General features: G+C 39.4%; 1 protein-coding gene across 1 annotated transcript in view; it reads left to right on the forward strand.

Moving 5' to 3' along the window:
- The first annotated feature begins 4,854 nt into the window (after positions 1–4,854).
- The window catches only part of reps2 (RALBP1 associated Eps domain containing 2), a 57,107-nt gene continuing 48,942 nt past the window's right edge, over positions 4,855–13,019 (forward strand). The window contains exon 1 of the mRNA XM_084067585.1: positions 4,855–5,253. Coding sequence (XP_083923711.1) covers positions 5,005–5,253 — 249 coding nt within the window. The 5' untranslated portion in view covers positions 4,855–5,004. The remainder of the gene's footprint in view (positions 5,254–13,019) is intronic.

Genomic DNA, 13,019 nt, shown 5'->3' on the forward strand with positions numbered 1-13,019 from the left:
AATCTGTACACTGTATCTCTATGTAGCACTGGCCCTTTAAGGAAAGTGCATAAAGAGGGGTGGCCAGGTTTGTGGCCTCCTGTCTAGCCAGAAGCCTGGCTTGAGTGTTTGTGAGAGAGACCTGGAGGCATGAGGGGTACAGACTAATTCTCTGTAAGACAATCTGAAACAAATGACGAGGTTTTTATGACTCATTGTAGCAATACTATATATATAAGAGTTTAGATAAGCTGCCTGCCAATATTAGGCCTATTGTTAATTACTAATACATATCTGTATTTCCAGAAGCCTCCAGGTCCTTTGAGCAGCAGTACCCTGTGACTGTGCAGGCCTATATCAATGGGAGCCATGGGCATATATTGACTCATTGGGTATGTTTGTTATTTTGCTGTATTTTGTGATCTTGCTATAGGGGCCTAATGTCTGGGATGAATTGTTGGAGTGTTGGTCTAATGCTTTATTATTAGATTTTTTGTAGGAGCTGAACTAACCATCACTGTTTTTCCCACCGTGCCATACTATTTAGACTGGGTTTTTGCTATTGGACTGTGTGCAATAGGGTTGACTGAGGACAGAACTATACAGGGCCATTAAGTAGCATTGCATGATTTTGATTTTGCGTATTTGTATTTTGTTTTGATTTACTTATTTACTTTATTTGCTTTTGGTTTTGCATTATTTGGATTTGATTTGTTTAATTTCTTATATTTAGTTTAGAGGCCCAAGTAGGCCCCGAAGCCCTTACCCTTATTGCCCCTTTGCCTCTTGGGTTTAGTCCCTTTGCAGAACTCCCAGTAATACTAACCGCTTTCTTCCTTTCTGTATTTTAACCTGACTATTTTTTATACCAACTGTTTGAATAAACTTGACACATTTGATACATCTGGTTCTGTTCATTCTGAACCCGTACCTTTCTGGGGAACCTTACCTTGTTCAGTCCTATATATCTATATCTATATATCTATATATACAGTATATGGTTAATGTGTTTAAAGGATCCCTCACTCCTATATGTGGTGTAGTCATTGCTTTATATAGCCCTGATACATAGTCATTATTCCATCCTGATTGGCTCAAAACGTCTTCCAAAGTTTGCTGGAGTGCTCAGTTTTGAACAAAATGCCTCAAATCATGAAAACGGCATGCAATTTCCGTGAAATTTTGCACGCACATTCCCATTAGGCAGAGGAAGAAATACAATTTGATTTTTTTCAAATCAGCTTCATGGTGGCGCTATAACAGGCCGATTTGTGTTTTTATCTATAACTGCACCGATCTGTGTAAAACTTTGTATGCTCACTCCCTAGAGGTCAAGGAAAAACCTTTGCCCTGCATTTTTCACATCTGCCTTTTATAGCGCCACCAGGAGGCCGACTTATGTAAAACATTTTCTTTTATGCTACTCCTTCCCATTTTATCCAAATTTCATGCAAATCGGTACACATGATCTCTATACAAGATCATGCAAGGCCTAAGAAGAAATGGCACCTTTTTCACATCGGCCTATTTTAGCGCCACCAGGAGGCCACAATAACCTACCTGACCTGGTGGAGACCTGTGCTCCGAGGAGCACTTTCTCTTGTTCAGCAATGTGATGGTAATCAGTGGAAGCTGTTCAGAAGCCTGGCGGTCTAGCCCTTGATACTACGGCAGTGGTTTTCAACCCTTTTCATATCAAGGTCCATTATTTATTTGGCATTTGAGCCACGGAACCACCGTTGGATGAGATTTAGACTCTCAGACCCAAGACTTAGAATATTTTGTTATTGTTGGATAAGATTTTGTCCACAATTCCATCCATGCTGTATTGATGTTGGTACCATTAGGAGAGATAACAGGCAAACGTTGATCAAAATAACAATTCTTTAATTAAGTAATGCAGATGTCTAACAATAATTTAACTCTTGAGAGTGAAACCAAATGGACCCATAAGGGTCCATTTGGTTTCATTTTACGCTCTGAAGAGTTAAAGATCTATAAGGGTCCATTTGGTCACCAACTCTCCATCATTTAGCTGGGGACCACCTGCTGGAACCCCTCAAGGTGGTCCCCGGACCACTGGTTGAGAACCACTGCACTACGGCATAGGCCTCCTCCTGTGAATAGTTAGTGGTTGGGATGGTGCATTTGTCTTAGTCAGTATAACTTTAGACTTTAACCAGTAGACTTTGACTGTAGGTTTCAACGAGCATGAGTTCAGCATTGTAATAGATTCATATACTGTGTATCAGGTGACTATTCGGTGTCATGGTTAATCACTTCAAGTCCTATTTTATACTTCAGCTATTGTTGAAAAGAAGGCCGAAGCACACCCCAAAGGTTAACGACAGGTGCGTATAGGACAAAAAGGAAGGTCCAGATGAACACAAAGAGATCTTTGATGTCAATGATAGAGAGGTTCCGGCACACTGTCTTCTAGAACTTGTAAAGAACTGTATTCAGCAAACGACGTTTTGGCCTCAAAGATCTCTTATACTTCAGCCATTGGCCAATCAAAAATAGCTGATCTATAAGCTCACAACGTGTTGGCTATAGCCTAGTCTTCGTCTTATGTTTGCTATTTTCGAAAGACTTTGAAAGAAGTATTGAAAATGTTTGCATATTAATGACATGCCCAAACTATGGACAGCAGAGTTAAAGTGGTAAATCCTCCATTATGCCCTGCAGAGCCTGGAGTAAATTCTTTCAACCATAAACATCACATCATCTTGTTCCTCACCTCCTCAAGTGGTGGAAAAAGTATTCAAAATGTTTTACTTAAGTAAAAGTATCAATACTGCAATGTATTCTGTTACAAGTAAAAGTCAGATATTCTAAATTTATCAAAATGTACTTAAAGTATGAAAAGTAAAAGTACTAAAATGTTTGAAAATAGCAGATCTACAAGCTCACAAGCTTGTGAGCTTGTAGATCGGCTATTTTCAAATAGCCTAGCTATAAAATAGGGATAAAGTGGTTAATGTATGTTTTATAATAATAATGTATACCTGCAAAGTAACTAGTAACTCAAGTTTTCAAAGAATTGCAGTGGAGTAAAAGTATAATATTTCCCAAGGTGGCAGCGGTGGCCTAGTGGTTAGAGGGGCGGCCTTGATACCGGAAGGTCCCTAGTTCGATTCCCCAATTCATCACATCAATCATGAATCACCGCTGAATAGCCCTTGAGCAAGGCTTCCATGCAGGGTCCGGCTGGAAACAAGCTTCGTGCTTAGTCCGACACCCTTTGCTAACAAACTTTGCTTTGCTTTGCTTTGCTTTGCCTCTGAGATGTAGTGGAGTAGAAGTAAAAGTAAAGACAATTGGAAATACTCCAGTAAAGTAAAAGTACCTCAAAATTGTACTTAAGTACAGTACTTGAGTAAATGTACTTACTAGTTACTTTACACCACTGACCTCCTCGGGGTGTGTGGTTTAATGCAGATGTTAGACCGTGGCTCTGCTTGAAGACAACTGATATTCCATCTTGTGTTTAATATTATTCACTAACATACTTCTATGTACACACTGATGGATGAAGGCAAGGTGCTTATTGCACAACTGAATGATCTTTTGCGCTCATAAAATATCAATTAACAGCCAATAACAAACATTTTATGGGGACGTGTAAACCTGGATGACACACGCCCTTCAACAAATCACTCACATTACAGTTGAATCATAGTCATAATCTTGTTTATGAACAGTCAGGAACAGGAAGGTGTTTAAACCAAAGGGTCTTCAACAGGGGGTCCGGGACCCCTAGGGGGTCCTCAGAGTTACTACAGGGTGGCCGCCATATCTTTGTGTGATATGATTGTTTTGTTTTTTACATTAACCACGTGAACCCTATAGCATCCCTTTTCTGAAGAGAACTTTAGCCAAAAATAGCCGATCTACAAGTGTGAGCTTGTAGGTCTGCTATATTTGGCAAAGAGGTATCAGGTGCAGAGGGAAAAAATTGCAATTTAAATGTTGTGTAAGTGATATTTTTTAGTTTAGTTTTTTTATTAAAATAAATATGATAGTACTCATTGCTATAGTGTTTGCTCACTAACAGGAGTCTCCAGCTCTTTAATAAACAGAAAATACATTTTCAGGTGGGCTGCCAATTTCAGAAAAATCAGGAACCTCTGATATGTGTAAATGGAAAGAAGACATGGGCCGGACTGCTGACATAGTTGTAGTTGTAAAACTATAAATAACGGCCGAAAAGCCCCCAAAAAATATCTTTAAAGCAATAAGTAAACATATAGCACTAGCAGTTGTACAACAATAGATACTCATGTGACAACTGTTATAAAAATCATACAATCTCACTGTTTATTTTGTTTTTATCTCCTGGTGTGTATATTATCTCCTGGTGTGTATATATGTTCTTCACCAATAGATGGCAGTATAGTATTTAGTATAGTATGTACAATACAATATAACCAGTACATGTGCAGTGCGAGGTGCAGTTTTCAAATAATTGTAGTGGAGTAAAAGTACAATATTTGCCTCTGAAATGTAGTGGAGTAGAGGTAAAATTATTGAAAATGGCAAATTCTACACTAAAGTAAAAAAAATACCAAATTGTACAAGTAGTACAATTTACAGTATTTGAGTAAATGTACTTAGTTACTTTACACCACTGTGTGCAGGCTATAATTTAAAAAGAAATACTCGGCAGTGCCTCCAGGTGGCGCACAGGGGTAGTGCTACAACCAACCAGTCATAATCTCAGTATAGTGAGAAAGGCAATGAGTCTAGTAGTAGCTACACACACACACACCCACCCACACGCACGCACGCACACACACACTCACACTCACACTCACACTCACACTCACAGAGCCTAGCTGTCTGTCGCAGGCAGCTGTCTGAGAGAGGCTGATCTGTCCGTCCTGTAGTAAAGAGAGGCTACAGTGTAGCCGATGCCTCGTCCGGCTGCACGTTAACCAACACAACACGGTGTTCAGGTTCCAGTAACATGCGGGTCTAGTGCAGTGTTATGCGCCTGTCTCTGTCTGGACCGGAGCGGGAGGAATGGATCAGGAATGCGGTGGTGCTGGAGGAGGTGCATCTCCTGCAGGAGGAGGTGCAGCAGGAGCAGTAACAGTAACGGGGTCTGCAGGGAGCTTCATCTCCCTGGATGAGGAGGAACACAGATGTTACTCGGGTCTTCACCTCCTCTGTCAGACTGACAGCATCAGCGGCGGATCGGGGAAGCTGTCCTCCGGCAAGGTGGCGGAGCTGTTCAAGACCTCCCAGCTGCCCCCAGAAGCCCTGCATCAAGTGAGTGTTATATGTGTGTTATTACATGTTATTATATGTGTTATTACATGTTATTACATGTGTTATTACACATGTGTACAGTACATCACACACTGTAGTAAAAAATATTTCGGCCATTTGAAAAATAGCAGATCTACAAGCTCACAATGCGTCGCATGGCGACGCATTGTGAGCTTGTAGATCTGCTATTTTCTGCTATTTTTTTGTATAGATCTGCTATTTTCAAAAGTTACATACACACTCTAGCATGCATGTTTCAAAAATATTCATACAGCGTGGCAACTGCGGTGTACTGAGATGTACTGTAGGCTACTGTAGCCTAGAGCCTAGAGAACGCACCTTGCATTGATCAAGCGTTTATAAGTAGCCTAGTCTGTGCATGGTCTGTTGAAGACATTTCATTCATACCAAATACACCTCTATGCTCTGTTGAAGAGAGATGAGGAGCAAGACATTTAATACAAAATAAACCTTTATCTATCTACAGTATGCATGGTCTGTGTGAAGACTGCTGCTGTATAGGGTGTGTGATGATAGATGTATGGGGGGCTTATACAACATAACACCATATATGGGATTTCATTCATGATCATCTGTCTGTCTCGTCATCATCATCGATCATCATCATTATCATCTGTTTCATCTCTTGGTCCTCCCGTGTGTGTGTGTGTGTGTGTGTGTGTGTGTGTGTGTGTGTGTGTGTGTGTGTGTGTGTGTGTGTGTGTGTGTGTGTGTGTGTGTGTGTGTGTGTGTGTGTGTGTGTGTGTGTGTGTGTGTGTGTGTGCGCATGCATGTGCGTTTGTGTGAGTGTGTGAGTGGACAGAGAATACTATTCAAAGCATAGAAAACATTCAAAAATATTGTATTTCAAACAGTAGGCTTGATACAAAAATAAATACAAGATCTAATTCAGTGATTGGATATAACTGTGAAGTTGGTAATTCAACATTATATAGCTGCATGTGTTTGTTATAGAGTAGCCTAAAGGAGATAAACGCAATGTGTGTTTGTTTGTTTTTGTTGAAATAGTTGTTGTGCCAGCTGCTTCCTTTGAGTCTTGTGTTCAGTAGTCTGTTGTTGAGTCACTTGTCACCAAAAAGTAGCCTGTATAAAAAGGCTGTAGCATGTTACAGTTTCCTTCCTGAACAGCTTATGTAGCAGAGTCTCCAACACATACAGTAACAACAGTAGTCTGGAAAGCAGTGGTGGAAAAAGTACTCACATTTTCTACTTAAGTAAAAGTATCAATACTGCAGTAGGCTATAGAAATACTCTGTTCGAAGTAAAAGCCCGGAATTCGAAATGCAAAAGTCCAAAAGTAGTGGCATCAAAATGTTCTTAAAGTACCAAAAGTAGAAAGTACTCATTATGCAGAATGTCCCATTTCAAGTTTTCAAATGTATGAAAATCTTTTGAAAATAGCAGATCTACAAGCTCACAATGCGTCTACAAAGTGAGTACAAGTACCTCAAAATTGTACTTAAGTACAGTACTTGAGTAAATGTACTTGTATGTTACTTTATCCCACTGCTGGAAAGTGTTAAGACTGAACATTTAGTCAGGACCGGAAATTCAAAATTCTGTAGCCCTGTAGGCATTTCTGAGGAAAAGTCGGCATGCAGCATTTTTTGAAAGTTCAATGTGTCCCAAAATAAGAATGCACCGTATGCTGCGGAAATAAGGGTCCATGTTTTTTTAAATAATTCCTCTGCCAACATTGTGATGTTTTAGGCGCTGTTTAATTGTCCCCAATAGATAGCCCACGCTGTAAGTAAAAGAAACTGCCCCTCTCTGGAAGAAGTACTCAGATATTTTATTTAAGTAAAAATAGCAATACCATAATATGAAAATACTCTGTTACAAGTAAAAGGCCTGCGTTCATAAATGTTTGAAAATAGCAGATCTACAAGCTCACAACGCGTCGCTATATGCGACGCGTTGTGAGCTTGTAGATCTGCTATTTTCAAATAGCCTATGTGTAAAATAGGGCTAAAGTGGTTAATGTATGTTTTATAATACAATAATTTATATCTGCAAAGTAACTAGTAACTAAAGTTTACAAATAATTGTAGTGGAGTAAAAGTATAATATTTTCCTTTGAGATGTTACAGTGGTGGAGAAGTAAAAGTATTGAAATACTCCAGTAAAGTAAAAAAAAAAAACTCAAAATTGTACTTAAGTACAGTACTTGAGTAAATGTACTCAGTTTACTTTACACCACTGCACAGTCATAAATATGTTTGCATCAGCAACACTATATCCAAACCACTACTCCTTTATTCTGACAGTTTAGTGTTTCAAAACAGTTGCCATGTTGAGATATGAATGTGTTTATTATGTTGTCCATGGAGCAGCACATAAACACAGCAGGTTTAGTGGTCCCCGTGGCCCCTAGGGGCCTCCCTCCCATTGTCCCTGTGTTTGGTGTCAGGAAGTGTGGGCTTGGAGCTCCATTTCCTGGATCTCCGGCCTGGCAGGCAGGCCGCTGTAGCGCGGGGGTGGGGGGCTGGCTGTCAGTGGTGTAAAGTAACTACATTTTACTCAAGTACTGTACTTAAGTACAATTTCCAATTTTCAGTACTTTTACTTCTACTCCACTGCATCTCAGAGGCAAATATTCTGCTTTTACTCCACTACAATTATTTGAAAACTTTAGTCACTAGTTACTTTGTAGATTTTGATTAGTATTGCAAAACATACACTAACCACTTCAGCTCTGTATGCATTTCGGCCATTTGAAAATAGCCGATCTACAAGCTCACAATGCGTCGCATCGCGACGCATTGTGAGCTTGTAGGTCTGCTATTTTCAAAAGACTTTTCGACATTTTAACGGGACATTCTGCATAATGAGTACTTTCTACTTTTGGTAATTTAAGCACATTTTGATACCAATACTTTTGTACTTTCACTCAAGTCAATTTTGAATTCCGGACTTTTACTTGTAACAGAGTACTTCTACATTTCAGTACTGATACTTTTACTTAAGTAAAGAATTCGAGTAGCCTGCTTTTTCCACCACTGCTGTGCTGACTGACTGACACCCTGACACACACAGCCCTGCAGTAGGATGTCTGCTCGCTCACTCCTAACCCTCAGCGCTGGCTCACGGGCCATCTGTGTCACGCAACGTCACAGGAAAAGACCAGTAGTTCCTTTGTTTCAGCGAAAAAAAGTGATGAGATAAGCAGTACTGTTGTTGCGGTTATGATATTAACTGGGAAAGATTTCAACTTTTTGTTCTCTCTAAAAGTCTTGGCTGCATGGGCAGAGTAACTGTTTTGAACACTTCTTGTCTTGTCCCGCTGTCTTATCAGATTTGGCTTGTTCTTGACCCATTAAGACCGGGAACGCATCAGTGTAATTTTTTAGATTTCTTTGGCTATTCAAAAATAGATCTACAAGCTCATAGCGCGACATTCAAAAATAGTAGATCTACAAGCTCATAGCGACATACGTTTTCAAAAAAATATTAGGATTTAGAAGGCATTTGTAGAATCCCCAGAAGCAAAGATTGGAGTTACACATTTTTTAAAAAAGCTTTAAAAATATATATTAAAAGATTTGGACATATTTTCACGGTTTCACAAAAAAAAATAGCAGATCTACAAGCTCATAAAATAAAAATGACACAGATGTGTTGCATTCACCGTCTTAATGTGTTGAGAAGCCCATTGTGTTGTGCAAAAATAGTGAAAATAGCGCATATGCAAGCTTGTAGATAAGTTATTTTCACTGTAAAAAAATTATAACAATCATTAATTTATCGTAATCAAGGCAAACGTTTTAAATAATCGTGATATTGATTTGAGTGTGTCATGATATGTACACAATGTTAATTGACAGATATCCATTTCTGTAATAATGTGTCCAAGGCCACAGACATAAACCCGTTATTCATCTCCACACCTGTTACAGATCAGCATGCAGGTGGTTTCAGCTGTGAACAGATTGACCCTGTAGCGTATTTACAGCAACACAATGAACTTTGTCCACAGTTTACTGACTACAACACCTCTGAAGGGTAAATGTGTTTATTATGGACAACTTAAAGCAAGGGAAGATGGAGAATATCTTTGAGCTATTATAGTCTAGAAAGAGCTGGATTCCTCAACATCAGACGAACTGTGACACATAGCAAAAATTACAGACCAACAAGCTCACAATGTGTCTTTATTGTCCCCTCAGGGATACTCATCTTCACAGTCTGTTCCAACAGAAAAACTGAACACACATAACCATATATAGTACAGAACAACATCACACACAACCACATATCACCAAGACAACACATGAAGTCCCCAGCGTACACAGAACCATCACATCAGCGAGGCACTTACAGCAGCACAATGGCTGAAGCGACAAAAACTTGCCATTTCAAGGTTCTTGTATCTTGGTCCAGATGGTGTGAGTCTGAAGTGACGATGCAGGGGATAATCAGTGTCATTTGCTTGTGAATGCATTGTGAGTTTGTTGATCTGGCAATTTCTCTCTCTCTCTCTCTCTCTCTCTCCCTCTCCATACACAACTTTTTTTTATGAAAGGTGTTTTTATTGGCATTTACACATTATTACACAGGATGAAACATATTAATGAATTATAAATCAACCCCAGAATCCGATCCCAAACCCTCCCAATGGCAATTTGCTTATCGAATTGTACAAAAGTAATTTAGCTAAAACAAATAAATGAATGAATACATTTTCAAAAATACATATTTTGGCCCGGACGGTTGGCGTAACCGTCCTAGAATGATAATCCAGCCTGACAGCGTGTCGCGGGTTCGACTCCCGATCCCGGCGGCCTTTGCTGCGTGTCACTCCCCGTCTCTCTCTCTCCACATTTCCCGCCAGGCTACTGTCCTATCAATAAAGGCATAAAAGCCACGAAATAAATCTTTTAAAAACAATATATATATATATATATATATATATATATATATATATATATATATATATTTGGGGGGGGGGGTGTGGGGGAAGCTATGCCAGGGTTGATGTGGTTAAAAGGAAAACAAGCCTGGTCACAAGAGTGTGCTCCCCAGAGGGTTGAGAGTGCATATAGGCCATTAGTTTGGACATTGTAGCCTTCTCCTGGTTGCTGGCCTAGCTGTCTCTGTGTCTCTGTTTACACACACTGCCTCCTTCTAAAACATGACTCAATCAGACCAAATCAATTACCAAGCTGATGACACACTGTTATCGACTGTAAGACTATCTTCACTGCCAGCACAGCCAATGTTTACAGTACGTTCCAATCTTTTAGTCCAAACGTTACGTGAGCCGCAATTACCATCTACAAAAACACACAATGTAATGACAGCTTTTTTCCCATGTCAGGCTATAGTTATCCACTTATTAGAGATTACTTGTTTTTTCGGTCTGTCATTATGATTGATAACACTCCCCTCACATCTGATTTAAGTTACCATCATGTCTTTGTGATCTATATCTTGTGATTTATCTCTCTCTCTCTCTCTCTCTCTAAAGTGTAGTTGTTTATTTGGCCTTGTTTCAGAGTGTACCAACTAACTCCTTGCAACAAAACAGTTTAAGGCCAGTCCACACACACACACCAATGCAACTCATTGCAACTGCCAATGGGGATAATAGTTGCGAGTAGTTGCATGTTGCAAGGAGTTGCGTTGGTGTGGACTGGCCTTAAGACCAAGTTGCTTGTTTCCAGTGGTGTAAAGTAACTAAGTACATTTACTCAAGTACTGTATTATGTACAATATTGAGGTACTTTTACTTTACTGGAGTATTTCCGATTGTCTATACTTTTACTTCTAATCCACTACATCTCAGAGGCAAATATTGTGCTTTTACTCCACTACAATAATTTGAAAACTTTAGTCACTAGCTACTTTGTAGATTCAGATTATTATTACAAAACATACATTACCCACTTCAGCCCTATATTCATTTTGGCCATTTGAAAATAGCAGATCTACAAGCTCACAATGCGTCGCGATGCGACGCATTGTGAGCTTGTAGATCGGCTATTTTCAAAATATTTGCATACATTTGAAACTTGTGAAAGACATAATGAGTACTTTTACTTTTGTACTTTAAGTATATTTTGATACCAATACCTTTGTACTTTTACTTAAGTAAATCTTGAATTCCGGACTTTTACTTGCAACAGAGTATTTCTACATTGCAGTATTGATACTTTCACTTAAGTACAAAATGTGAGTACTTTTTCCACCACTGCACCAGTGTACAATAATTTATGTCGTGCACTCTCAGAGTTAAATTAGCACCGTCTTTTACTGTGTTCACAAGAGGTGAACACGGGTTCACACAGGTGCCAGGGTTTTTATCAGTGGTGTGTGTGTGTGTGTGTGTGTGTGTGTGTGTGTGTGTGTGTGTGTGTGTGTGTGTGTGTGTGTGTGTGTGTGTGTGTGTGTGTGTGTGTGTGTGTGTGTGTGTGTGTGTGTGTGTGTGTGTGTGTGTGTGTGTGTGACAGTCACCTGAGTGTTGTCATGTGACAACGCTGGTGGTACTGATGTGATGACAAACAACGTGGCGACCCAACCTGTCCTGTTGGACGGGGTGTGTGTGTGTGTGTGTGTGTGTGTGTGTGTGTGTGTGTGTGTGTGTGTGTGTGTGTGTGTGTGTGTGCGTGTGCGTGTGCGTGCATGTGTGTCAACACCATGATGGGACTTCCTGACTACACAGTACAATCCTCACTGTTCATTTAACCCATTAAAACCTGAGGTCCATTCTACAAATGTCTTCTAAATCAGTTTTCTGAAAAACAGCTAATTCTGATTTAGTCTTAGTCTTAGTCTTTTGAATAACACACCATTTAGTTTTAGTCCTATTTTAGTCTACTGAAATGTCTTAAAAATCTTAAAAATATAAAAATCAAAAAGTCTTTTAGTCTTAGCCTTAGTCAACAAAATGAACACTGCTGAAAAACGTATGTTTCAGTATCAGTGGTTCTCAAACCTTTTCATGTCAAGGACCCCCAAAACTGTATGTATTTGGCCACGGACCCGCATCTCCAAATATTTTGTTCCAGGGTCCCCTCAGATGGAAAGATTTTAGTAAAAAAAAATAGATTTGCACAAATAGCAGATCTACAAGCTCATAGCACGGCACGAAGTGACGCGCTATGAGCTTGTACATCTGCTATATATATATAGATATATATAGCTAAAATCTAAAATGACACAGATGCTTTCCCGGGTTTGAATTGGTTAAAGGCATAGTATGTAATTTTGCCCTGTGTGTTTACATAACAAAACAGTAACAATGAATGAATGTTTTACCAATAATTTCTCTCTATACCAGCCGTTATCAGCTATTAGTGTTATCAGGGGTAATGTGGTGGTGTTTACCTGCAGAAACTCACTGCACTCTTGCTGTGTTTTGGTATCTTCACTGTTTGTTTTGGTAGAAGGGGACGTTTTTGGGATACAAAAAAACAGTGAAAACGCCAAAACACAGGGAGAGGTTAGTGAGTTTCTGCAGGTAAACACCACCACACTATCCCAGGGGATGATGACTGCTGGTGTAGAAGGAAATGATGGTCAAAAGATGTCTGTGTTGTTTTGTTATGTACTGTAAACACAGGGCAAAGTGACTAAGGGCCCTATTTTTGCCGGTGCCTTACCCATTATCCCTAAACTTCTTTGCCATTTTTGACTATTTTTAAAACCATTTTCAAATAGTTCAAATGGCCAATCTATAAGCTCATAACGTGTCGATGTAGATCGGCTAGTTGAGCTATTTGAAAATGTTTTTGAAAATAGTAAAA

Source organism: Gymnoscopelus microlampas (assembly GCF_963454915.1).
Source record: "Gymnoscopelus microlampas genome assembly, chromosome: 9".
NCBI classification, from domain to species: Eukaryota; Metazoa; Chordata; class Actinopteri; order Myctophiformes; family Myctophidae; genus Gymnoscopelus; species Gymnoscopelus microlampas.